This window comes from Gopherus flavomarginatus, chromosome 1 (assembly GCF_025201925.1).
Source record: "Gopherus flavomarginatus isolate rGopFla2 chromosome 1, rGopFla2.mat.asm, whole genome shotgun sequence".
Classification (NCBI taxonomy): domain Eukaryota; kingdom Metazoa; phylum Chordata; order Testudines; family Testudinidae; genus Gopherus; species Gopherus flavomarginatus.
Window position 1 is genome coordinate 123,088,314 of NC_066617.1, and position 26,713 is coordinate 123,115,026.

General features: G+C 44.2%; 1 protein-coding gene across 2 annotated transcripts in view; it reads left to right on the forward strand.

The window, feature by feature from the left end:
* PIK3C2G (phosphatidylinositol-4-phosphate 3-kinase catalytic subunit type 2 gamma) overlaps positions 1 to 26,713 on the forward strand; it is a 307,432-nt gene that overhangs the window by 268,000 nt on the left and 12,719 nt on the right. For both annotated transcript variants that reach the window (XM_050967900.1, XM_050967911.1), the window contains one exon: positions 17,024 to 17,149. In XM_050967900.1, coding sequence (XP_050823857.1) covers positions 17,024 to 17,149 — 126 coding nt within the window. The remainder of the gene's footprint in view (positions 1 to 17,023; positions 17,150 to 26,713) is intronic.

Below are 26,713 nucleotides of genomic sequence, written 5' to 3' on the forward strand. Positions count from 1 at the left end.
TGCATAGGAGGCAGAATGGCAAAATGTTCAAAGATGGCTGTGGGAAATAAATGGGGGGGGATGGATTTTAGAGCTGAACAAAAGCCTTGTAGAGAGACAAGTGTTGGTGACAGAATGAGACCAGTAGTTTGGAAGGAGGGGATATAATAGTTCCAACTGTGGTTTTCTCTAGACTGCCAGGGTGACATAGGACAAAAGCCAAGACACATGAAAATAATATTCTTGCTCTGATGCACATTTACAGAGAAATTGACTTTTTTCAGAATGGCGGTTTAGAAGATGCTTGTACTTTAAAATGAGCTTGGATAGGAGCACTTTTCTTTGGACTGAAAATTGGCTGAAGGGCTATAAACAGAGGGGAACATTGAACAGCAGTGTTTCAAGTTGAGGAGGAGGTCATCTATTGTGGCACTGCAGAGACTGATGTTAGGTCCCAATTTATTTAATAGAGCTGGTCAGAGGTATTGGCAAATATATCATTCAGTTAATTGTACTGTTATTGACAGATGTCTTATTAATCAAATATTTTGGGCAGTACAGGCCCAGCTTCATTATTTGAATGCTATTTTGAATAAATCGTTCACTGAATAACTAACATTTATTGAATAAAGTATTCAATGAGCTCCACTTAATATTATTGATCATTGTCCAAAGGAGGGAAAAGACACTGACATGAAATTTGCAGTTGATACTAAATTAGAAAAACAAAAATACTAGTATAGACTGAACAGTAATACCAAGATATCTAAAGATATCTAGACAGAAACTCACGCAGTCGGAACCTGTTTGGACAAATGATTACTTTCCCATTACTACACATGGGAAATATTGATTCCAGGCACACACATTAATGAGATGCAGAAATATCGATAACAGTATAACTTGGAACTCTTTTTTTATGAATTCAAGTGTCAAACTGTTTTATTTAGAAAAGAAGATATTTCAATCAATACTAAGTAGAAGCTACCCTTAAATATTTTTAACAGTAAATATATAATAAAAAATAGAATGTTGACCTCAAGAGGTCATCTAGTCCAGTCCCCTGCACTCATGACAGGACTAAATATTATGTAGACCATCCCTGACAGGTGTTTGTTTAACCTGCTGTTAAAAATCTCCAATGATGGAGATTCCGTAACCTCCCTAGGCAATTTATTCCAGTGCTTAACCACCCAGACAGGAAGTTTTTCCTAACGTCTATCCGAAACCCCGATTCCTGCAATTTAAGCCTATTGCTTCTTGTCCCGTCCTCAGAGGTTAAGAAGAACATTTTTTCTCCCTCCCCTTTGTAAGAACCTTTTATGTACTTGAAAACTGTTTTCATGTCCCCCCTCAGTCTTCTCTTTTCCAAACTAAACAAACCCAATTGTTCCTATGAAGTGGGATAGTTTGCTCTTGTGCCCTTAATAATGTCTCTTTGAAAAACTGCCAACTGTCTTCAATTGTTTTTCCCCTTAGATTTGCTTTCCATGGGATCTTCCTACCAACTTCCTGAGTTTGCTAAAGTCTGCCTTCTTGAAATCCATTGTCTTCATTTTGCTGTTCTCCCTCCTGCCGTTCCTTAGAATCATGAACTCTACCATTTCATGATCACTTTCACTCAAGCTGCCTTCCACTTTCAAATTTTCAACCAGTTCCTCCCTAATTGTCAAAATCAAATCTAGAACAGCCTCTCCCCTAGTTGCTTTCTCTACCTTCTGAAATAAAAAATTGTCTCCAATACATTCCAAGAACTTGTTGAATATTCTGTGCCCTGATGTGTTATTTTTCACAACAGATGTCGGTAGCTAAAGTCCCTCATCACCACCAAGTCCTGTGCTTTAGATGATTTTGTTAACTGTTTAAAAAAAAGCCTCATCCACTTCTTCTTCCTAGTTAGGTGGGCTGTAGTAGACCCCTACCATGACATCACCTATGTATTTTTACCCCTTTTATCCTTACCCAGAGACTTTTAGCAAGTCTTTCTCCTATTTCCATCTCAACCTCAGTCCAAGTGAATACATTTGTCTTGTCATGAAATAATGTAAAAATAATATAAAAATAAAACCCCATAAAATTCAAAACAGAAACTTCAATTTTTTTTCAAAAATTTCATTAAAAAATATTTTTCCTGGAAATTTTTGTTGAAATGCACGTTTTTAAATATTTTCTGTTGAAAAAACATTTGGACAATTTTTTTTTCAATTAGCTCTAGATCTAAGCACTACATTAGCAGAATGATGCTGAAAAACTGGAGGGAACTAAGAGTCAAATCAGTAGGGCTACAGGGACTGATTTATGAAAAGTGATTTTAGTAGCTAAATGTAACTTGGTTAAAAATTGACTAATGGGCACAAAAGTTTGCACATACTTTGAAGGCAGCAAACAGTAGGGACTGAGAGGAAGCATTCAGGGTGTTAAATAGAATATAACTAGCAGTGGTCAGATGTAATTAAAGAAAGGAAACTTTGGGCCTCATCTCACAGAATGCTTACTCATAGTGAGTGGTATCGTTTGAGACATTTAAAAGTAGTTTGGAGAAGGTAGCTATGGACTAATGTACTAATTTATTAATTAACAAAACTAGAAGGTCAGTTAAAGGCCCAAATAAAGCTCCTGCTGCTGCTGCTTGTGTTGTGTTTTTATATTCAGTTTCCATCTGTGCTCAGACATGGAACAAAAGAGAATATCTATGTGACCATAAGACAGAAATAAAACAGCAGCATTTGTAAGTGCTATCTGTTCTCAGAAACTGATTTTCTTTTACTCCATCTGATGGTCAGTGACAATGTAAATCTTCTGTGAGCCGAAAAGAAATGTGAAACAGTATTGTTTTCTTTGATTTTTTTCTTTCATTGTGTTCTGTTCATGGGAGAGGGAATAGTAGAATCTGTAGGTGTGTGTGCGCTCACGAATGTACATACTGTAGACTAATATCCCAATCTAAACAAAATCTACCTCAATGAGTCCCATGGACTCTCTAGCTGTGGAAGCTGGACACTGTTCTGAGTGGTAAATGGATGTCCCACTGCACAACAATAATACATGGTAGGGGGAAAGCAGGTTACCTTCTTCACAGGCTTCTAAAACAAAAATTTTAGAGAACTGTCCACCAAACCTTTGAGTCTTCACCCTCATCCTACTCCCCACATCAAGAGCAAGGATTAGGACCTTTCCTCCTGATAGTCATCACTTCACCCCATTAACCCATTAAGAACATAAGAATGGCCATACAGGGTCAGACCAAAGGTCCATCTAGCCCAGTATCCTGCCAATGCCAGATGCCCCAGAGGGAATGACTAGAACAGGTAACCATCAAGTGATCCATCCTCTGTCACCCACTCACCTCTTTTGGCAAAGAGAGGCTAGCACCACCATCCCTGCCCAACCTGGCAACGAGCCATTGATGGACTATCCTGCATGCACTTATCTAGTTCTTTTTTGAATCCTGTTATAGTCTTGGCCTTCACAAAATCCTCTGGCAGGGAGTTCCACAGGTTGACTGTACATTGTGTGAAAAAATACTTCCTTTTGTTTGTTTTAAATCTGTTGCTTAATAATTTCATTTGGTGACCCTTGTGTTATGAGAAGGAGTAAATAACACTTCCTATTTACTTTCACCACACCAGTCATGATTTTATAAATCTCTATCATATTCCCCCTTAGTTGTCTCTTTTCCAAGTTAAAAAGTCTTATATATCTCTTCTCATATGGCAGCCATTCCATACCCCTAATAATTTTTGTTGCCCTTTTCTGAACCTTTTCCAATTCCAATATATCTTTTTTGAGATGGGGAAACCACATCTGCGTGCAGTATTCAAGATGTGGGCACACCATGGATTTATATAGAGGCAGTATAGTATTTTCTGTCATCTTGTGTATCCTTTTCTTAATGATTCCCAACATTCAGTTTGCTTTTTTGACTGCTGCTGCACATTGAGTGGATGTTTTCAGAGAATGATCCACAATGACTCCAAGATCTCTTTCTTGAGTGGTAACAGCTAATTTAGACACCATCATTTTATATGTGTAGTTGGGATTATGTTTTCCAGTGTGCATTACTTTGCATTTATCAGCATTGAATTTCATCTGCCATTTTGTTGCCCAGTCACTCAGTTTTTGAGAGATCCTTTTGTAGCACTTTGCAGACAGCCTGAGTCTCAACTATCTTGAGTAGTTTTGTATCTGCAAATTTTGCCACCTCACTGTTTACCCCTTTTTCCAGATCATTTATGAATATGTTGAATAGGACAGGGCTCACTACAGACCCCTGAGGGACACCACTATTTACCTCTCTCCATTCTGAAAACTGACCATTTATTCCTACCTTTTTTTTCCTCTTTTAACCAATTACCAGTCCATGGGAGGACCTTCCCTCTTATCTTATGACAGCTTACTTTGCTTAAGAGCCTTTGGTGAGGGACCTTGTCAAAGGCTTTCTGAAAATCTAAGTACACTATATCCACGGGATCCCCTTGCCCACATGCTTGGTGACCCACTCAGAGAATTCTAGTAGATTGGTGAGGCATGATTTCCCTTTACAAAAACCATGTTGATTCTTCCCCAACAAATTATGTTCATCTGTGTGTCTGACAATTTTGTTCTCTACTGTAGTTTCAACCAGTTTGCCCGGTACTGAAGTCAGGTTTACTGGACTGTAATTGCTGGGATGACTTCTGGAATCCTTTTTAAAATTGGCGTCACATTAGCTATCCTCCAATCATTTGGTACAGGAGCTGATTTAATGATAGGTTACAGACTACAATTAGTACTTCTGCAATTTCACATTTGATTTCCTTCAGAACTCTTGGGTGAATACCATCTGGTCCTGGTGACTTATTACTGTTTAGTTTACCATTTTTTCCCAAAACCTCCTCTAATGACAGCTCAATCTGGGATAGTTCCCCAGATTTATCACCTAAAAAGAATATCTCAGGTTTGGGAATCTCCCTAACATCCTCAGCCATGAAGACCAATGCACAGAATTCATGTAATTTCTCTGCAATGGCTTTATCATCTTTGAGTGCTGCTTTAGCATCTTGATCGTCCAGTGGCCCCACTGGTTGTTTAGCAGGCTTCCTATTTCTGATGTACTTAAAAAAAAAATTGAATCTTTGTCTAGCTGTTCTTCAAATTCTTTTTTGGCTTTCCTAATTATATTTTTATACTTCATTTGCCAGAATTTATGCTCCTTTCTATTTTCCTCACTAGGATTTGACTTCCACTTTTTAAAGGATGCCTTTTTGCCTCTCACTGCTTCTATTACTTTGTTTTTTAGCCACAGTGGCACTTTTTTGGTTCTCTTACTATGTTTTTTAATTTGGGGTAATCATTTAAGTTGAGCCTCTCTTATGGTGTCTTTAAAAAATTTCCATGCAGCTTGCAGGGATTTCACTTTTTGCGCTGTACCTTTTAATTTTAATTGCTCTGTTTATCTAACTTCCTAATTTTTGTGAAGTCCCCCTCTCTGAAATTAAATGCTACAGTGTTGGGCTCCTGTGGTGTTTTTCCCACCACAGAGATGTTAAATTTAATTATATTATGGTCACTATTACCAAGCGGTCCAGCTATATTCACCTCTTGGACCAGATCCCGTGCTCCAGTTAGGACTAAATCAAGAATTGTTCTCCTCTTGTGGTTTCCAGGACTAGCTGCTCCAAGAAGCAGCCATTTAAGGTGTCAAGAAACTTTATCTCTGTGTCCTGTCCTGAGGTGACATGTACCCAGTCAATATGGAGATAGTTGAAATCCTCCATTATTATTGAGTTTTTTATTTTAATAGCCTCTCTAATCTCCCTCAGCATTTCACTGTCACCATCCTGGTCAGGTGGTCGGTAATATATCCCACTGCTATATTCTTTTTATTAGAGCATGGAATTACTATCCATAGAGATTCTATAGTACAGTTTGGTTCATTTAAAATTTTTATTTCATTTGATTCTACGCTTTTTTTCACATATAGTGCCACTCTCCCACCAGCACGACCTGTTCTGACCTTCTGATATATTTTATATCCTGGTATTACTGTGTCCCATTGATTATCCTCATTCCACCAAGTTTTTGTGATGCCTATTATATAAATATCCTCATTTAATATGAGGCACTCTAGTTCACCCATCTTAATATTTAGACTTCTAACATTGGTAGATAAGCACTTTAAAAACTTGTCACTTTTTAGCTGTCTGCCATTACACAATGTAATTGAATGGGACTTTTTTTTTTTTTTCATTTGACTGTTTCTCATCAGATCCTACTTGTATTTTATTATTGCTGACCAAAAGAAGGTTTCCATATTAGTATAGGATCTAGTCCCATTTTGTTTCATTGCTGTGATTGAAGGGTGTTTAATAGACCTCAAAATTAGCACAGTGCAACAGGGGATTCAGGCATAGGTGCAACCACTGGAAAGAAGAAGCAGGAACATTTTTTTTTCTCCTTCTCCCTCCCGGTTTTAATATACTGCATATTCCTCTTCAGTGCAGCTGTAAATGTAATGTATTTTCACTCCTGGTCCCTGTGACAGATATAGCAATTTTCTGCAATTGTAGGAAATTGTCTTCCCTCTTCTTTGGGAGATCTTATTGAATTAAGTTTAAGTATCTTTGGAGTCCATTGGTTTAAATGAATGGTTTGTGTATTATTGTGGGCCAAGATTGTATGTAACCTCTCATGAGGGGAGATGTGACAGATGTGAAACCATACGGTGGAGGTTAAAAGGGCTCTGTTGAACAATGTGCCAGATATAAATATAATTTTGGAACAAAAAAGTGTGAAGTGATTTTCCTGAGGCCATCTAGATGCAAATTCCCCACCTCTGGTAATGCAAAAACCCAGCCTTATGAAGCTATGCCTTGAGGAGTGAGCCATTGTCTACTGATCACCTGTTACATCAGGCCAAGATTAAAGGCCCAAGTTGTATACAGGGAAGACTGAACTATTCATGGTTCTTGTTCTGAGTCTGAGACAGTTATGAACTTGGGGAAATACAGGTGCAGTTTCCTTGAACTGTGACACCAGCCCACCCCACCCCACCCCACCTCACCACCCACCCATGCGTGCGTGGGCCCACGTACCATATTGCATAATGGTATCTTTATTACACAGGGTCTAAGTGTGAAGTCTGCTTTCTAGCTCAATTTAGTTTGCTCCAATCTAGGATTATGCCCCTGTTTTGCCAGTAAAGCTGTGTCCACGCTAGTATAGTGTCAAGTATCAGAGGGGTAGCCATGTTAGTCTGGATCTGTAAAAGCAGCAAAGAGTCCTGTGGCAACTTACAGACGTATTGGAGGATGAGCTTTCTGGGTGAATACCCACTTCGTCGGATGCTGCTTTTACTAGTATAGTGGTATAGCTATACGAACAAAGTTTGCAAGTGTAGATCTGACCTGTATCTACATGTGGATGAGAGTGTTGAAACTGTCTGATGCCCTTGGTCAGACTAATGCACACAGCACATAAATCATATTTTGGGATACAGATCAGTAATATGACAGTGTACCCCATGTTCATCAGAGTTGGAATACAAAGGCAACAGGAGTTTTGCTCTCCCACCACCAATTTTCCAAAGAAGAAGGTATATCTGCTAAGAGAATTGCTTTCAGAATTCCAATGCTGAATCAAGCCAGCCCTCACCTCTCAGTCATGTAGCTCCAAAGCAACAGCAATCTCATCATTTTCCTGCTCTCATTTGGGACTGGCATTCCCCACTCCCTGTGCTGCTCTAGCAAGTGAAAATGTCTGCGCCACTGACCTTCATCACCATGGGTGCCCTCTCTCTTTATTCATGAAAGGGAAAAAAAACAATTACATTGCTAGCAACATAGGCACCGACTTCCCCTCTTTCCCATGGGTGCTCGACCCCCCTCTACCCCGGCCCTGCCCCCACTCCACCCCTTCCATGAGGCCCTGCCCCACCCCCATTCCAACCCCTTCCCCAAAGTCCCTGCCCCAACTCCTCCCCCTCCCTGCCCCTATTCCAACTCCTTCCCCAAATCTCTTCACCAGCCCCGTCTTTTCCCTGCCTCCTCCTTTGAGCACACCATGTCCCCGCTCAGGGGATGAGGGGGTTGGGACAGGGGTGAGGGGAGGAGGGGGTTGGGATGGGGGTGAGAGGAGCTTGGCTGGTGGTGGGTGCAGAGCACCCACTAATTTTTCCCCATGGGTGCTCCAGCCCTGGAGCACCCATGGAGTCGGTGCCTATGGCTAGCAATCATGAGGCGGGAAAGAAATTTACAGGCAGAAAAGAAAACAAATGGGTTAAATGCTCGGAGGGAACAAAGAGAAAACAGTGAAATGTGTTTAAACTTTTATAGAAGAAAGCAGCAGTTAGTGAGAAAATACTTCATTTTGTGCAGTCAGCTACCATTGTTTTGGTTAGTACCTTAACAAATGTTTACTTTATGCTCTAAGATCCACCATGGCAATATAATGGATTATTATTCCAATTATCATTTACTATAGTAGTTACTTTAAAGGTGATTTTCTTTCAAATATTTCAATTACATAATTTGAAATGATTTTATCATTTATTTTGCTAAGTGTATTTACTGAACCATGATTTTAAATTCACAGGAAAGGAGAAAATTTAGTGGCAGAGAGGAGCGGGAGGCACATGGTGCAGTGAGATGTTCGAATCTGAAAAAATAATCATATCATGTGCCTGGAGGGTCCTTATTAAATAAGAACACAACCTCTAGTTTGCACAGCTCTGCTATCATTTTATCCTCCAGGTCTATAAGCCTTATTAATCCGTTTCTTGAAGGAATGTCTTGTTTTTAAATACCATTGTTGAGGTACTGATTTTCTTTTTTTAGGGCTCTAAATTTAGAATTAGCTCAGACGATGCTATCTTTTCAAAAGTGAAGGAATATTTGTTTGTTGTTAAGCTGCATTTTATGGAGGCAGGCTTTAACTTTTCCCAGGAACACTAATTTAAGTTGCATATAAACTGTGTTTTGTTACTAAGAAAAATGAAATGGCCTGTGTATTTAATAATTTTGATGGAGCCTCTGCATTTATCACTAGCATTTAATTTAATCAGGGTTCATCTACTGTTTTTTCTGATGACTTAGGTGTTTTGACTGATTTCCTCAGTGGATTTTCCTTTTCCTCCATTCATGGATTATAATCAAGTTTCCTTCATGTCTGCATTTAGAATACAACTATGTTGTTACAAGGGCTGTGAAAACTGCGTGTATCCATTTACCATAATTGTATTTTAACATGCTTATTATTTAGTCATCAATCTTTCATTATTAAAAACTTTAATTGTCGGGGGGGGGGGGAAGGAAATGTGTGTCTCTGTGGGAGGATGTGAAGATGAGCCAAAGGTAGGAGTGAGGTCTGCTGGGGAGTTTTGTCTGAGGGCTTGTCTACATCACAAAGTTGCAGCGCTGGTGAGGGGGTTACAGCGCTGCAACTTAGGAGGTGTACACATCTGCAGGGCATCACCAGCGCTGCAACTCCCTGTTTGCAGCGCTGGCCGTACTCCCGTTTTGTCTTGGGTGTAGAGGATCCAGCGCTGGTGATCCAGCGCTGGTAATCAAGTGTAGACACTTACCAGCGTTTTTCTTGACCTCCGTGGAATAAGCAGGTATCCCAGCATACCTGAGGAAGCCTCTCTGGTAATCAAGCAGGTCTCCTTCCCCGCGGTTTGCTCTCGCGTTCCCCGAACCCCCGAGCAAGCAGGTCTCCTTCCCCGCGGTTTGCAGGGGGGTTCGGGGAACGCGAGAGCAAACCGCGGGGAAGGAGACCTGCTTGCGGGGAGGGGGTTAGGGGAACGCGAGAGCAAACCGCGGGGAAGGAGACCTGCTTGCACGGGGGTTCGGGGAATGCGAGAGCAAACCGCGGGGAAGGAGACCTGCTTGCTCGGGGGTTCGGGGAACACTGGAGCAAACCGGGGAAGGAGACCTGCTTCCCCGTGGTTTGCTCTCGCGTTCCCCGAACCCCCCTTGAAGCCGCCCAACAGCGCTGCAGTGTGGCCACATCTAACACCACTTGCAGCGCTGGTTGCTGTAAGTGTGGCCACTCTGCAGCGCTGGCCCTATACAGCTGTACTAATACAGCTGTAACAACCAGCGCTGCAAAATTGTAGATGTAGACATACCCTCAGAGTGGTAGAAGGCAGTAGCTGGAAGTGGAGACAGGAGGAACCATAAGCATCTTTCATTTATGAAGGGAAGAAGGCAGTTGAGACTTGAAGATGTCCAGAAATTTTTACTGGGGATGGAAAGCAGAAGAAAGGAAGTTATTTATAGAGGAGGGAAGGCAGTGGTTGTGAATGGAAGTTACCTGAGGGAACGGCGGGCGGCGCTAAGGATTGAAAAATGCGAGATGGAATCTTTTCTGGAGAAAGAACAGCAGCTGAACCCAGAAGATTTTCAGGAACTACCAAAGTGTTTCATCCAGGGATGGAAGGCAGCAGGAATACCAGGAGAAGGAGCATCAACAGTTTTTGGGCCAGGGCCAAAAACTTGAAAGCAAGTGAGCTTTGAGGAATGACTGCCAGAGAAAAATATTTCATTTGGGACGAGGTGCTGTCTAACAAAGATAAAATTTCCGCAAAGTATCTAGGTGTTACTTTCACAAATTTTCCCGTCAGACTCACATGCTAAAGAGACTCAGGAGTCATACTGTCAGGCTGAATTTCAGTGCTTTAAATGTGCCAGGTTTAGGAGAAACCCTTATGGCTTTCTTAGTGTCAAAGAAAATTCCATCATAAAGTAGAGTTAGGTAGTCAGTAAGAGGAAACGAGCGGCTAACAAAGTGCAATTTTTGTAGAAAATTTCATTTCTTCTCTCTTTTCCCAAAATATAACTAGTGTATTTAATATTGAATTACACAAATCCATATATTGTCTAGGTGGATTTCTGTAAGTACATATCAAATACTACTTTTGGTTTTGGAAATCTAACGTAAAATGAATTATGGAATTTTGCTACAGAGGGTATATTCTGTGAGACATATTTTTAATACTAAATTAGGGATATGAAAAGAAGTCCCTCTTTCCATTGACTGCCATCCAAAGTTTACCAGCTTTCTCTGCACAAAACTTGAATGTTCTTGCAATTCTGCATCTTAGATTGTGCCTTGTATGGTAAAGTTTTTTATACTGTTGCTCCATTATCATCTTCCCTATCAGCAACTTTGCGCCAGTGCATGACATTTTAGAAACTGCTATGAAGACGCTCAACATTAAAAACCAAACTGGAAGTGTTTGGTACCTATGGAGGCTCCAGTGGATTAGGAATAGTGGATCCGGAATGTTGTTTACTCTCCCTTTGTAACATTTCTATCATCCCCTTTGTGGTTTTAGGAAAAACTGACATATCAAAAGAAGGCTGGTGACTGTTTTTCAGGATTCTGCTTATTTTAGAGCTTGCTGTGATATATAAACTAGCTGGAATTTTTTCAATGTATACAGAACTTTTTGGTCAATTTCTTCAGAACATTGGCTTCTCGGCGGCATTTCAGCAGCTGCTTGTCCAGCGGCCACACTCCCCGGCGGCATTTCGGCGGCTAGTTATCCGGCATCGGCCACACTGAAAGGTTCGGGACCATTGCTATAGATCATTCTTGTAGATTGCCACGTAATTTTAGGGGCGAAAGAAAAATGCAGACCTGTTATTTACCAGGCTGCACATGGCAATAGACTGTATAGGTAAGGGATGCAAGGAGGATATGGGTCACGATGCAAACTGCAGGCACGCACACAACTAAAATTAATTAATTTAAAGTTTTATTGGGGATAGTTACAAGGGGTAGGGGAGCAGCGTATGATTAGCTAATAGGGTTAATGGAACTTAAAACATACAATGGCTAAAGTATTTACTATCAAACAATATTTATAAACAAAGATGCAGTAAACAATATTTATAAACACAGATGCAGCATTTAGTAATAACCAATACTTATGAATACAAACCAACTCATAACGACCGGCAAATGTAGAAACTCTGCTTAAAACGCGTGAGCTGAGAGAGGCTTCGAGGTGATCAGGCTCGGTTACGGGTGTGCACAACATACACAGGATTCGTTTTTCTTTCTCCTCTTCTGCCTGCACACGGCAGACCAGCCTAAAAACCCACTATGACATCATACAAGTGTCATAGGGGACGGGGCCCAAAAACTGTGTGTGTTTGTTTCTGATTGGTACAAGCAAAGTTTACACCAAGTAGGGGAGCAGGTGTCTGAAAGTCTGGCTTCGCCCCCAAAAGGTTAGGAAATGCATATAGTTCAGAATGCCTTTAACACTGAATGACAAAGGAAGAGGCCAGGGCAATACTGGTATGGGCAAGTCTTTTAGGATGCAGACAGGAACTTATCTTAACAATTCTCTCTTTGGCCCTATGAATATTTAAGTACATTCAATAGGAAAGATCTGAGAGCAGTATAGCCTATACTTGGTGGAACTGTTTCAACAGAGAGACTGATAGCCTACAGCCTGGTGGTTAGGGCACTTATTTGGTACAGGGGAGGTTTCCATTCAAGTCTCTTCTCCTGAGTGGGGATTTGAATCTGGTCTTGCACATTCCAGGCAAATGCCCTAACCACTGGACTAAGATTTGTAAAAGAGGAATGCTTTCTCTGTCTCACACCAAGTATTTTCCCTGACTTTTCAGTTTGCAGGCTGAACCAAAAACTCAATTATTCACCCAATTCTATTTATGTCAATTCAGCAGCTGAAGCTTACTACTGACTACAGCATTTTTCACCATGATCATGTGACATGTGTGATCTGTGAATGCTGACTCTTCATTTCTGGGTGGGATTGAAGATGCTGCTTTTGACTTGAGCTGGACCCCCTTCCCGGTTGAAAAGAGAGGGAGCTGCTGTCAGAGCATTCTCCATGAGGGACCCTGAATTTTGGAATCCACGCTACCTTTTTGTCTGAACTATGTTGACCCTTCAGGGCATGCTGAAAAGCTTATCTCTTTTTCCTAGCAGAGGAAAGGGGTGGTGAGGATTTGTGCACCTTGGGCTGATGTTTAAGGCTAGATTGGTTTGTTCCTGCCTGGTTTGGGGGAGACTGCTGGGTTTACTTTTGTAGGTGCCAGTATGATTGGATTTTTAGTATATGACGACAGGTCCAAAAGCCTTGGAGAAGGGCTTTTCAATGGATTGTGTGACTCCTAATACTGTGTTAATTTAACAATACAGTGCTGTGTCCTATAAAATTGTCTGTTAACCTCAATGCCCTAGTGAAGTTCCTATTTGCATAATTGCATCCTGCCTATCTAAATTCCTTATGTATTTAAAATTGACTATAGTCTTTTTCACTTCTGTCCTAAACTCTTGGTGGGGAAAGGAGGGGTGGAGGAGATGTAGATGATTTGTATAATGCCAGCAGTGTGCTATTAAACAGTAGTAACAACGTTAGCCATAGTCACATTAAGCTGTGTGGTTGAACCAAATCGTATATTGTGAATGATCGCTTCAAGTAACAAACAAAAAAAAGTCTTTGTGTCATCAGCTTAATTGTTATTGATGCAGGCACACATGCATCTATGCATCTTCCCTTCTATATAGATGTTATTTATTGCTAGGATGCCTGTAGCATCTCTAGTTCAAAGATATGTTCTTCTTTGAGTGATTGCTCAGGTGTATTCCACAGTAAGTGTGCATGCCCGGCAAGTGCACCGGTGCTAGAAGTTTTTCCCTTAGCAGTACCCGTATGGGGGGAGCACCACTGCGACCCCTGGAGTGGCGCCTCTATATCGCACTAAAAGGGGATCCGTGCACTCTCCCCATCCTCGGTTCCTTCCTGCCGCCAGTGAAGGGGCACCTTCATGAGAAGGTGGTCAGAGTCCTCACGGACAATACGGCTGCGATGTATTACATCAACAGACAGGGAGGAATGCGCTCCTCGGCCCTGTGCCTGGAAGCCCTGAGCCTGTGGGAGTTCTGTATAGCCCACAATATCTCCCTGCGAGCCTTCCACCTACCCGGCATCCACAATGTGTGAGCTGGTCACCTCAGGAGGGTTTTTTCTCACCAGTACGAGTGGTCATTCCACTGGGAGGTCATCCTACAGCACTTCTGGGAGTGGGGAGTTCCCCGGGTCGACCTCTTTGCCACCGACCAGAACCAACACTACCCCCAGTTCTTCTCCAGGGGAGGGGCGGGAAAGGGGGAGATCTCTGACGCTTTCCTCCTTCAGTGGTTGGGCCATCTTTTCTATGCCTTCCCTCCTTTACCCCTAATAGGCAAAGTCCTGCAAAAAGTAAAAGCAGACAGGACGCGGGTCATCTTCATAGCCCTGGATTGGGCACGTCAACACTGGTTCGGGACCCTCCTGCAACTCATAGCGGCTCCCCCGTGGAGGCTACCACTTTGCCTAGATCTCCTCTCCCAGGAAGGGGAATGCCTCCTCCACCCCAACCTGGCCACACTTCACCTGACAGTGTGGTTGCTCTGTGGTTAGATGAGAAGGAGGGGAGGTGTTCGGAGAATGTCAAACGAGTTCTGTTGGAAAGTAGAAAGCTGTCCACATGACGGACATACCTGGCCAAATGGTCCAGGTTCTCTAGGTGGGTGAGGGAGCGAGGAACTTCCCCATTGTCTGCATCACTCCAACTTATTCTCGATTACCTTCTGTCCCTTAGGACCTAAGGGCTAGCTCCCGCCTCCGTCAGGGTGCATTTGGCTGCCATATCGGCCTTCCACTCGCTGGTACGGGGCCACTCGGTCTTTTCCCACAATATGACCTTCCGCTTTCTAAAGGGCCTGGATCATTCATTCCCATATGCTAGGCCCCCTGTGCCACAATGTTATCCCGCCTCACAGGTCCTTCCTTTGAGCCCTTGGCCATGTGTTCCTGGTCTCACCTGTCATGGAAGGAAGCATTCCTTGTTACTATCACATCAGCCCGACGTGTCTTGGAGCTTAGGGCCTTCACCTTGGATCCTCCATATACGGTCTTCACAAGGATAAGGTCCAGTTTCACCCACACCCCGCTTTTCTCCCGAAGGTGGTCTCCGCCTTCCATATGGATCAGGACATCAAGACATGGATTGGTACTCTGTCCTAAGCCCCACTTCTTCAACAAGGGGCGCCACCTACATACGTTATATGTGCGTAGGGCACTGGCTTTTTACCTGGACTCCTAAGGACTCTGGAGTACTGGTAAGTCCTCACAGCTGTTCGTCGCGACAGATGAATGGATGAGGGGACAACCAATTTCCACCCAGCGCCTTTCCCTCATTCTATGAGAGCTCAGACGTCATCGGCCGCCTATGTAGCTCACGTCTCTATCCAGGACGTATGTAGAGCTGCCACGTGGTCCTCTGTCCACACATTTTCTTCACATCATGCAATCATCTCCCAAGCATGGGATGACACTGGGTTTGGTAGGGCAATAATCCCGGAAACCCTTAAACTCCTACCTACCTCCATCAGATATAGCTTGGAGTCATCTACTCTGGAATACACATGAGCAATCACTCGAAGAAGAAAGGACAATTACCTGTTCCGTAACTAGCGTTCTTCAAGATGTGGTGCTCAGGTGTATTCCACATCCCGCCCTCCTTCCCCTCTGTTGGAGTTGTCTGGCAATAAGGAACTGAGGGTGAGAGGGAGCACGCGGCTCCCCTTATAGCACAATATAGAGGTGTCACTCGAGGGGTCACAGCGGTGCTTCCCACGTATGGGTACTGCTATGGGAAAAACTTCTGGCACCAGTGCACGTGGCAAGCATACTATGGAATACACCTAAGCAACACATCTCGAAGAATGCCTATTACAGAACAGGTAACTGTTCTTTTGTACTGCAGGAAAACTTAACATTTCTGGTCTCATATTGTGAATTATCCAAATCTGAGCAACTGCTTTGCAATGGGTCAGGTGAAGCTGAAGCGAGGAATATAGATATGATTGTGCAGCCAAAATAACACTCTGAGCCCATCCACTCAGAAAATCCTTTTATTTATTAATTTACATGGAGTTTCACTTCACTTTCTGTCCATGGATACCCACTTCTTTGTGGTGCTTGCAAACTGGCCAGTATGCTTTCTTTCTAAAAGCCTAAAAACACCCTCAAAATTATTGATATTTAGTAAAACTCTTGTGATGGTACGTTACATGTTGTGCTTTCTAATTGCATGTTGTGTTGTTAGCATTTTGATGGCCCCTCGTTTGGGAGATCCTAAGTGAGAAATGCAGGCACTGCTATGCACAAGCATAAGCCAACCATAACTGACCCAGAAGAAACTTCCCCCTATTCCACAATTGTTAATTTGTGGATTTCTTGCATCTTCCTGTAAAATACCTACTAGGGGCTTCAAAGACGGGATTCTGAGCTAGATGGATCACTGACCTGATTTGGTTCCTATATTCATAGGTCACTGAAAAAAACTAATGATAGTCTCTCCTCACAACTAATGAGCCCTGCACAAAATATACCAGACCCTCTCCTAGATGATAAACCATAACTATCTGCAATCTCCATCTCCTTTTCTAAGGGCCAGTTTTCTAAGGGGACAAAAGAGAGTTCCCAACTGTGTAGAGGTGGGAGTGGGGGAGAGAGAGACTTTATATAAGTATCCTTTCCTGCCCATATTGTTGCTGAAAATGCTCCTAGATCTTCTGTGCTAGCATCCTCTATGAAACACCCTTAAAAACCATCAATTGTCCCATATCGACATTGCAACTGGCTCATTTTTTATGGGTTAAAGTCAATAGGAGATGTCTGGCTAAACTCCAGTTTCTGTGCATTGCTTTGAAAGATGTAAGGGCTACGTTGCATACCAGTTTCACATAAGTTAAAGTGGATTGATGGTCTAAGTGTCTTCCACTAAAAGTATTAAATGTGGAGAATTTTATTTTGTTTTTATTTTTTCATTTACTTTTCCCAACACAATATGAGGTTGAATTCAATGTATTTCTGTTGTTTACATTGGTTAGTACTCCATTTTATACCAATAAAATTTTGTCAATGTAATAAGTCTCCTCATGTCTGCTTTAAGTCCAGATTTAATTTGGTACCTCTCATTTGTTTTTTCTTGATAGAAACACAGACATTCATATTTATAACCCTTTTGTTCTACAGCATCTCCCAGATGGCTCTGCCCCAACTGCACATGCTGAATTTTATCTTTTACCAGATCCTGATGAAGTCAGCAGAAGGAAGACGAAAGCCGTTCCAAAAAGCACTGACCCTACTTATAATGAAATTGTGAGTGCTACCATTCTTCTTCCAGCATTTCTTGTTTTTCTTGTCCAAATCCTTTACTGAAATAGCAATAGAGCTTTGAGAGCTGCAATAAGTGGTACAATCAAGAAACGGGGACATATCCATAGATCAAGTGTAAGCATTTTACTTCCAGTTCTCAGTGATAGAACAGTTTCCTTATGTCTGTCTGCTTGAGCTGTTTGTGTTTTTCACATAAGGTGTTGATGTGCCTTGCTTCAAAGCGGTTAACGGCACCATGGCAAATCTGCTGCTACCTTGGTCTGTCATGGGCTGTTGCTTCCCAGTCACTGGGGTAGGCCTAACATGCTTTCAAGTGTGACTTTGGTATCTCTTTATATCATTTGCACTGACCACCATGAGAGTAGGTGCCTTGCTTTAACTGACCCTAAAGTATAGCTTTGGGTATTCTTGAGTCGGCCATACAAACAAGTTGGCCAGACCAATGCAGCTGAGCTATTGTAAGCATTCTTTGAATGCCAGACATCCAAGAACAATTAAGGATTTCAGTATTAGAAATCTTGTCCTAGCATTTGACTCTGCGAACAGACTAAAGAGAGCACATATGATCATGTTTCCTGATATGGGGTGATATGTTGTCCATGTCTCTCAACCTCAGTTCTGAGTCACCTTCCCAGGGTCAATGTCATGGGCAGGGTTGGCTCTACAGTTTTTGCTGCCCCAAGCAGTGCACCGAATTGCTGATGCGGGCAGCGGCGGCAATCCGTGTGCCCATAGGGCGGCAGGCGTGTTTCCGCCGCGGTGGCAATTCAGGGGCAGCTTCTATGTTTAGCTGAAGCCACCGCAGACAGCTGAACATAGAAGCTGCTGCTGAATTGCCGCCATCGCGGAAACGCACCTGCCTCCCTAAGGGCACACGGACTGCCCCCACCGCCCGGGGCTGCAATTCAGCGCACTGCTTGGGGGCAAAACAACAAGGACTGCCGCCTCTTGCAGATTGCCACCCCAAGCACCGGCTTGGAATGCTGGTGCCTGGAGCTGGCCCTGGTCATGGGCCACCGAGGGCATCCACAGGTCCTGAGCAGTGGAATGGCCTCCCGGTATAGATGGTAGCTGCAATATAAGCCGGGACAATAAGCACTCATGGAAAATCAAATGGCAGTACCAACAGGACATGGTGGAACAGAAGGCGGCACTGCTGCCCCTACAGAATATCAAAAGATGCGCAAAGATGGTATTGGACTAAATAATTACATAAATAATAAATGACTTAGCCTCTTTTTATGCCAAAGTGTTGGCAATGTACAGACCTATGTAATCACTTCCTTCACCTTTGAAATGCAGCCACCTCTGGGTTGAAAAGAAGCAACCAAGCACAGAGCAGCACTACAGGACAGGAAGTGACATACACTATATTCTGTGGAAACTGAAGGGGGGATTCAGTTAGTGTATTTAAGGAAGCAATGAGCTTTAGGGCCTTGGTAGTGATACTTAGCATGTCACACACACTACTTGATTAAGCTTCAAAACCCCCTTGTTCGGTATGGTACCCTACCCCTTTGTACATATAAGGAAACTGAGGCATGACAAAGTTAAGTCGATTTGTGCACAGACACAAGGCAAGTTAGTTAGCTGGGATTAGAACTACTGTTTTCTGATTTCCTAGTCTGCGGCAGGGAATCAAAGGGCTCTGGGCTGCCCACAGCTGCAGGGAGCCCAGAGCCCTTTAAATCCCAGCCGTGGCCGGGATTCAAAAGGCTCTGAGCTGCCCGCAGTGGCGGGGAGCCCACAGCCCTTTAAATCCCAGCTGCGGTTGGGATTCAAAAGGCTCTGAGCTGCCCGCAGCGGCAGGGAGCCCAGAGCCCTTTAAATCCCAGCCGTGGCCGGGATTCATAGGGTTCTGGGCTGCCCGCAGCGGCTGGGAACCCAGAGCTCTTTAAATCTCAGCCGCGGCCGGGATTCAAAAGGCTCTGAGCTGCCCTCAGCAGCGGGAAGCCTAGAGCTCTTTAAATCTCAGCCACGGCGGCCGGGATTCATAGGGCTCTGGGCTGCCCGCAGAGAGGGGGAGCCCAGAGCCCTTTAAATCTCAGCTGCAGCTGGGATTCAAAAGGCTCTGAGCTGCCCGCAGCCCCTGGGAGCCCAGAGTTCTTTAAATCTCAGCCGCAGCTGGGAATCAAAGGGCTCTGGGCTGCCTGCAGAGATTCCTGGCCGCGGCTGAGATTTAAAGGGCTCAGGGATCCCTGCGGCTGCAGGCAGCCCAGAGCCCTTTGAATCCCGGCCGCAGTTCCAGTGGATGGGCTGGGGCTGGGATTTAAAAGGCTCGGGCTCCCCTCAGCGGCAGGAGCTCTGGGCCCTTTAAATCCCTGCCCCAACCCTGCAAAGCTCTGGGTTCCCCCAGCCGACAGAGCTCCAGGCCCTTTAATTTGCCCCGACAGCTCCCAGCCACCTCTTCAGCTGGGAGCCCCTGGTTGATTTAAAATCAAGCATCACCTCCCCACCCCCAACCTTCCTTTTTGGCCCACAGCTATTTTGGTGGGGCTGCGCTGGGGAAGGAAGGTTTGTGTCTGCAGGGCTTGGCGGTGCTGGAGCGGGGTGTTTCGGTGGGTTGGGAGGTCCTGGGGGGGGTTGGCCCTCAGCTGTTTCCTTTGGAGTAATGTGGCCCTCGCAGCTTTACGAGTTGTGCGGGCCTGAGTTACACTGTACATTTTCAATGCATATTGTAAGCAGGCTTCAGCAAATGGTATTTACACTCATGGCTGAAACAGCTAGAAGTTGGCACCATGTGGCAGTATTACATGAAATTAAACTTTTTATTTATCTGTTGTGTTTATATCTGTCCTTTTAGCAATTAAAGTTACAGTGGAATGGAGTTGCTTGGCTCTCTCGCTCGCTCTCTCTCGCGTGCGCGTGCGCGCGCGCGCACACACACACACACACACACCCCGCCCTGGTAGAGCTCCTCTTCTGCCTGGACACTCACCGGGCTCTACCTCATTATGCACATGTGCATTGAGCCTCCTGAGTCTGAACAGGCTCCAGATACTGTGCCTTGGGGGAAGGGGGAGCTCTAAGCATACTCTTGTAGTACAGATCTTCTGTAGCTCCCCCTCCAGGCAGCTGGGACTTCTCAGTCCAACTGCGTCACCTCTGGGATTAGTGCTGACCCCTCAAAGTCTGTCTGTAGCCTAAACACACCCTCTCCCAGAACTCCCATGTGGCTGTTCTAGGTTTACAGTTTGACTCTTCAGGGACACATGACATTGAAAGCAAACAGACGCGCAGGTTTTTCACAGGAATCTAAACACAATTTACTCTTTACTTAGCAGCATGAGAAATATACATATCTAGACAAAATAATAAACACACCTATTTCCATGATCAGTTTCCTCAACACGCTAGGGAGTTCTTTGAGCTTTGGCAAAGTCCTGTGTTATGTCCAGGATGCTGCTCCTGAAGTCCACAGCTTCTTTCAGAATTAGAGTGTGTCTCTTCCCTCTCTAGGCCAATCAGCTTTCTCTGATCATGTCCCATAGTTAAACAGGACACCCCTACTACAAAACATGTCCCCCTCTCCTGCCCAGTGCTTCCTGTGTCTCTCTGATTCACCAGCCCTCTGGAGAGAAACTTAGTCAAACTGTTTTCCCCATTCACTACCTTCGCATACCCATTGTTCAGTCACAACACAGTTTATAACTCGACGTTGTTCCTGGTCTGGCAGAGACCAGGGACAAGAAAGTTACAGTCCCTGTCAGCAAATGGTGGACTCTACCACCACATACCAAGCATTCAATGATACAACAATTTCATAACAACTTCATAATGCCAGTTTATAAGGTGTACATAGACACATTCCCCAGATCATCACACTGAGATTGTTTCTCTAAATTAAAACCGTCTTATATATATTTAGCACTCATCATCATGAACGAATCCCTAAATATTCTATACACCATATAGCTCCAGTACCACTAAAACACTGCCATATTTGTGAGAGCACGCACCGGTACTCAGTGGGAGGAGTGTTAATTTTGGCCCAGGACTCAGGAGGAAACTTCTGGCTTTAAGAAAAGTACCATGGAAATTTTAACATCTGCTAAGACAAGACCTCCAGATTTTAAGGTCTCAGCTGAAAGACCTATATGCACAGTGAAGCACATGATACTCAGTCTAGTTCACAAAGAAGAACTGAGCTGACCCTGATGGGAAGTTGAGGTTCAAACCTGAAATCTCTTACACTGTTTAGAAACCCCTATGATTATACTACCCCATGTGATGCCATGCTGCATGCATTTTCTGTGTCTGTAGGTGATGGACAGAGGCAAAAGCAGGGATTATATTTTTGTGAGCCTCAGGGAACTGGAAAAAACAACTAAAACACAAGTCAGCCTTCATAGTTACTGTCCAGGAGGCTGAATAAAGTAATATAGTAGCTCTTTTTATAAGAATTCACAAGCTTTTATTTAAGCCAAAGGGCTGAAAGGAAATTGTATTTTCAATTTTGCTCTGTGTTGGAAGCTGAGAAAATTCTGAAATGTGCCTCTCTTGGGTATATTTGATTTTAGTTTTGCACTTTGTATAACTGCCTGAAGAAAATTATAAGCCTTATTTTTGTTTTGTTTTTTTCCTCGTGTATGAGACCAAAGATATGAAGGTCTGGAAGGTGTCTGACACTAAGCAAAACAGACTGTGTGGTTTGGAGTCACTGTTAGCAGGCATTTATTTATTTTTTGCTGCTGCTTTTGCATTTTGTACTTTTTTGCATTAAAAACAACATCATCTTGGTTTAGAAAGATGCTTAAAGAGAGGATGAAGTGAGGGTGAAAGTAACTTAAAGGACTTACCGGTACTCCGGAGTCCTTAGCAGGGGGCAGGGCCTCAACCAAAAAAGGCATGACCTCTACTGGAAGAGGCGGGGCCATAAATACGGGCGCTTTAAATCAGGATTTAAAGGGCCTGGGGCTGGGGCTGTGGTGGCAGCAGCTGAGAGCCCTGGGCCTTTTAATCACCCCTGGAGCTATCAGCTGCAGAGTTAAAGGGCCCAGGGCTGTAGTGATAGTCAAGCCCCTGGCCCTTTAAATTGCTGCTGGAGCCCCACCATCACTACCCCAGGGCTTCAGCAGGCTCCAGGGATGATTTAAAGGGCCCAGGGTGATAGCAGCTACTGGAGCCCCGGATGCTTTAAATTGTCTCCGGAGCCCTGGGGAGGCGGTGGCGGGGTTCCAGCGGTTGTTGGGCCAGGGCGATAGTGGCTGCTGCAGCCCTGGACCCTTTAAATAGACACCGGAGCCCCACCGCCGCTACACCAGGGCTCCAGCAGGCCCCAGGGATGATTTAAAGGGCCCAGGGTGGTAAAAGCTACCGGAGCCTCGGGTCCTTTAAATCGTCCCTGGAGCCCTACTGCTGGAGCCCTGGGGAGGCAGCGGTAGGTCTCCAGTGGCTATTTTAAGGGCTGGGACTGTAGTGGTTGCCACAGGCCTGGATCCTTTAAATGGCCGCCAGAGCCCTGCCACCGCTACCCCAGGGCTCCAGGGAAAATTTAAAGGGCCCGAGGCGGTAGCAGCAGCAGGCGCCCCGGGCCCTTCATATCGCCACCCGAGCCCCGCCACCGCTTCCCCAGGGCTCTGGCGGCAATTTAAAGGGCCTGGGGCTCCAGCCGCTGCTGGGAGCCCCAGGCCCTTTAAATTGCTGCCAGGAGAAGCCATACCGGGGTGTACCGGCTTACTTTCACCTCTGGGATGAGGACAAAGAATATGGAGAAAACAGATGCACAGTAAGGAGAAAGAAAATCACAAATAGGCTGATGAAACAGGGAAAGGGGTAAAGAGGTATCATTCAAAAAAGTCCCAGTCTGTTTGTCTATGTAAAGGGCTGCAAGAGGTAACTAAGGGGTCAAAAGGGACTAAACCTGAAGAGCTTAGATTTCCCAGCAGTGATGGTTCAAAGCTCTCACATCCATAGAGTGAAAAGGGGCAGGACCTGCTGCATTAATTCCCCTTCAAGGTCCTAAGACTATATTGAAACATTTGTAGGATCAGCTATGTAACACGTTATGAGCTCATGTTTGCCCTCAAATTATCTTTTTTCTTCCAAAAGCAGGAGAAAATGCAGTTTGGCCAATTAACAGAAAATCTAGAAACTGTGCCATTGCTAAGAGAGACAACTGTCCCTTATTGGAGACTAACATTTCATTAGATGCCTCTCATATGTCAGCCACACTTAAGTCTTTGGAATCAGGAATACCTGAATTTTCTAACAGCTCTCCCACTGATTTGCTGTGTGGCCTTAAGCACTTCACTTCTGTTTAATTTGAACGTATAAGTGGCAAGAATTAATATTAAACAGTGATTTGAGAATTGGCCTGGACTACATGTGAGATATTGGCAGCTGATAGCTTTAGCCCCATACTGTGTATCCACCCCAAATCTTTCAACCTCCTTTTCCACACACATACACTCTAATTACATATTCCTTGTTTCCTCTGAATTTGCAATGCTTTCTTAGGGTATGGCTACATCTGGAATTTCAAAGCGCTGCCCCGGCAGCGCTGCGGGAGCGCTGCCACGGCAGCGCTTTGAAGTGTGAGTGTAGTCAGAGCAGCAGCGCTGGGAGAGAGCTCTCCCAGCGCTGCATGTAAACCACATCCCTTACAGGTGTAGCGTGCAGCGCTGGGAGCCGCGCTCCCAGCGCTGCTGCCCTGATTACACTGACGCTTTACAGCGCTGTATCTTGCAGCGCCCAGGGGGGTGTTTTTTCACACCCCAGTTGCAGCACTGTAAAGTGTGAGTGTAGCCAAGGCCTTAGAGCCAACTCATAGGGAGTGGTTGAAAGCCATGTAGACTGTACTCTGTCCCTGTAAATTGTGTCATTCCTCAATGCCTACAGCTTCTCTTGGCCCAAGGAATGAGAGTTCTCACCCTCCTAACACTTTCATGTACAGATACTCAGTAATGAAAAGATTCCTTAGCTATGCAGCTGGCAAATTAAAATTCTTCAGTGATTTTAAATGAAAAATTAAGATGGTAATTTTCATATTTTGGCCAAGAACCATGACACATTAGTACTGTCACATTAATACAGCATCATTAATCAAATCATATTTGCATTAAATTACATGAACTCTTACTGTCTTTCTGTCCTTGGGTTTATTCTGTCTATAAAACATTTCTCCATTTTTAAAAAATTCATCTACAACTCAGTGAAAGGGACACGATAAAAATTATGGATTACATGGTGACTAGATCTGCTTAGATATGCAAGAAAAAGGAACAGGTGCAAGAAGCTCTTTCTCCTTGGGGCCCTTCCTCACTCTCATGCAGGAGCTGGTCAAAACAGCAGCCTCTGAAGTCTGCTGAACGAAAGAACTGCTCCCTGTTAAAGCCACCTCAAGGTGGGCAAGGCGGGCCTGTCCTTCCCTCCCATGCCAGTGAGCAGAGCTGGTTAACCGCTTGAAAGTCTATCATACTGAGTGACCTTGTCCTGAATACCTGGGAGCTTAAGGAGGCATTAACGACCCATATGTAGAAGTTAGCAAGTCACTGTAATGCCTTTGATCCAAGCTGTTTGAGGAATTCCAGAAAGATGTTATCATAGCCCGCTGCTGTGTCTGACTTGATGAAGTTAAGGGTCTTATCTAGCTCATTGACCATGAATGTCTCTGGTTGACTCGTACCCACATTATGATGTCGAAGTTGGCACCATTCGTCCTGTACATTGCATTTGAATTGCTTCTCCACTGGGACCTGTGCTACCCACAGTAGATAGCTTGCAACCTCACTGGGCTTAACCAGTGGATGATTTTGACATGAAGTTGTTGAGTAACGCCCAGCCGGTGGATCAAGTTCCAGCATTTCCGGCTGCAATAAGTGAAGTCAAAGCTTCTCTGTAGATTCCATCCACTGAGTGAGCATGGCAGCATTCAGAGACTTAAATCAGGTGTTCAGTGATGTCCAGGTCACCAGATAATTGGAATTTCCTGAGCAAGGAATAGCTAAGTTGGTATAACTGAGCATGTGGCTTTGTAAATAGCTCCTTGGAACTGGTGGTAATCTTCTTTGACTGGGTTGGGATACAATGCAATGGAATTGTAACCACGCTGCGTTCCAGTATGGCACAAGACTTTTCCCAGTCAGTGGAATTTCCAGAAGACAAACACTTGATTGAGCTTCAACTGATGTGTAGCTGGAGCCCAATGTGAATGAGTGATGGTCTATGTTGGCTATGGGGGAAGTTTTCAAGTACTACACAGCTCAGTGCTTGTGAACAGCCATCTAGTGAACTGACTCAGCAAAGGTCGGGTGAGTAGTCTTTCAACCATCTGGGTGAAAGAAATGTACCATGTTGTTTTGCATTGTGAATGAACGCAAAGTCATTGTTAGTCGCCCAATCCATCAGCCGTTCAACATTGTCATCTGAATCAGTGTACCCCCACTCAGAGTGGTGGCTGTTAAAATCACCAACAAAGATTGGTGGATGATCAAGTATTGGGAGGACCTACTGGTTCCAGTGCTCACTTGGTGGCTTATATACATTGGCCATCCTAGATCATTTTGTAAAAACCGGAGGAGGAAAGTGGAACAACATCAGATATGTCAGCGCACATGTATGTTGCACAGCCATATTTGGCATTTGGGGTGAGTGAAATGAGGCCAAAGCCATTAAAACCATAACATCCTGCTAGCCTAATTGCAGCATGAGTTTCTTGCAAATAGATCACGTCGACACTGAGACAAGTAGCTAAGACACTAATGATGCTGTGTGCTGCTGACAGGTCCTCATCGTTAAGCTGAAGAATTCAAAGGGCAGGTCCAATGGCCTGAAAGTTGAAGGATGGTGCTACATTGGGCTCACAGTCAGATAGCACATGACCAAGATTCATCCATTGCTGAATTTGGTCCTTTGGCTGGATCATTAGCTTCTCTGGCCCAGCCAGGCAGTGATGGGTAGCACACGTGAATGCTTATCCATTACCCCACAGTTTTTTCAGAAAAGTTGCCAGTTAAACCTGGGGTATGAGCACCCGAACACTTAGAACATCAGCCCTTGCCCTCTGCTATTCAGCTGCAGAGTACTGCACTCCTGTCTGGTGTCACTTGTCTCACACGAGGCTGGTAATTGTAGAACTTAACAAAGCTATGCATATTGCTACCAGGACTTTATATGCAACTCCATTGCCATGATTGCCAACAGTTAGTAACATAGCACTGCCCCATATTCGCTGTGAGAAGGCCTTTATGTTGCTGGCCAAGATCCATGAGAACAGCAACCTGCTTTTGTGTGCAGACTTCTTCAACCACCCACCAGCTCACCTGTCTTCTAGACACCCTTTATGGTTGTTTCTGCTACCACAGAGCATGATGGTGGAATCTGCTTGGTACAATGAGTGGTCAGAGATGACAGTTATTAATCACTCTCTCATCACTGACCCAACCGTCTGTCAACCAGGTCTTGTTCTGCCAAGGCACTTGTGATCATCTCTGAACCACTTTCAAACAGGACTAGGCAACTGTGCAGCTGATCTCTTTAAATGGAGTTTTTCTAATGGCCCACGGTGCAGCTGCAGTGAACTTCAGACTATGCCTCATATCCTTG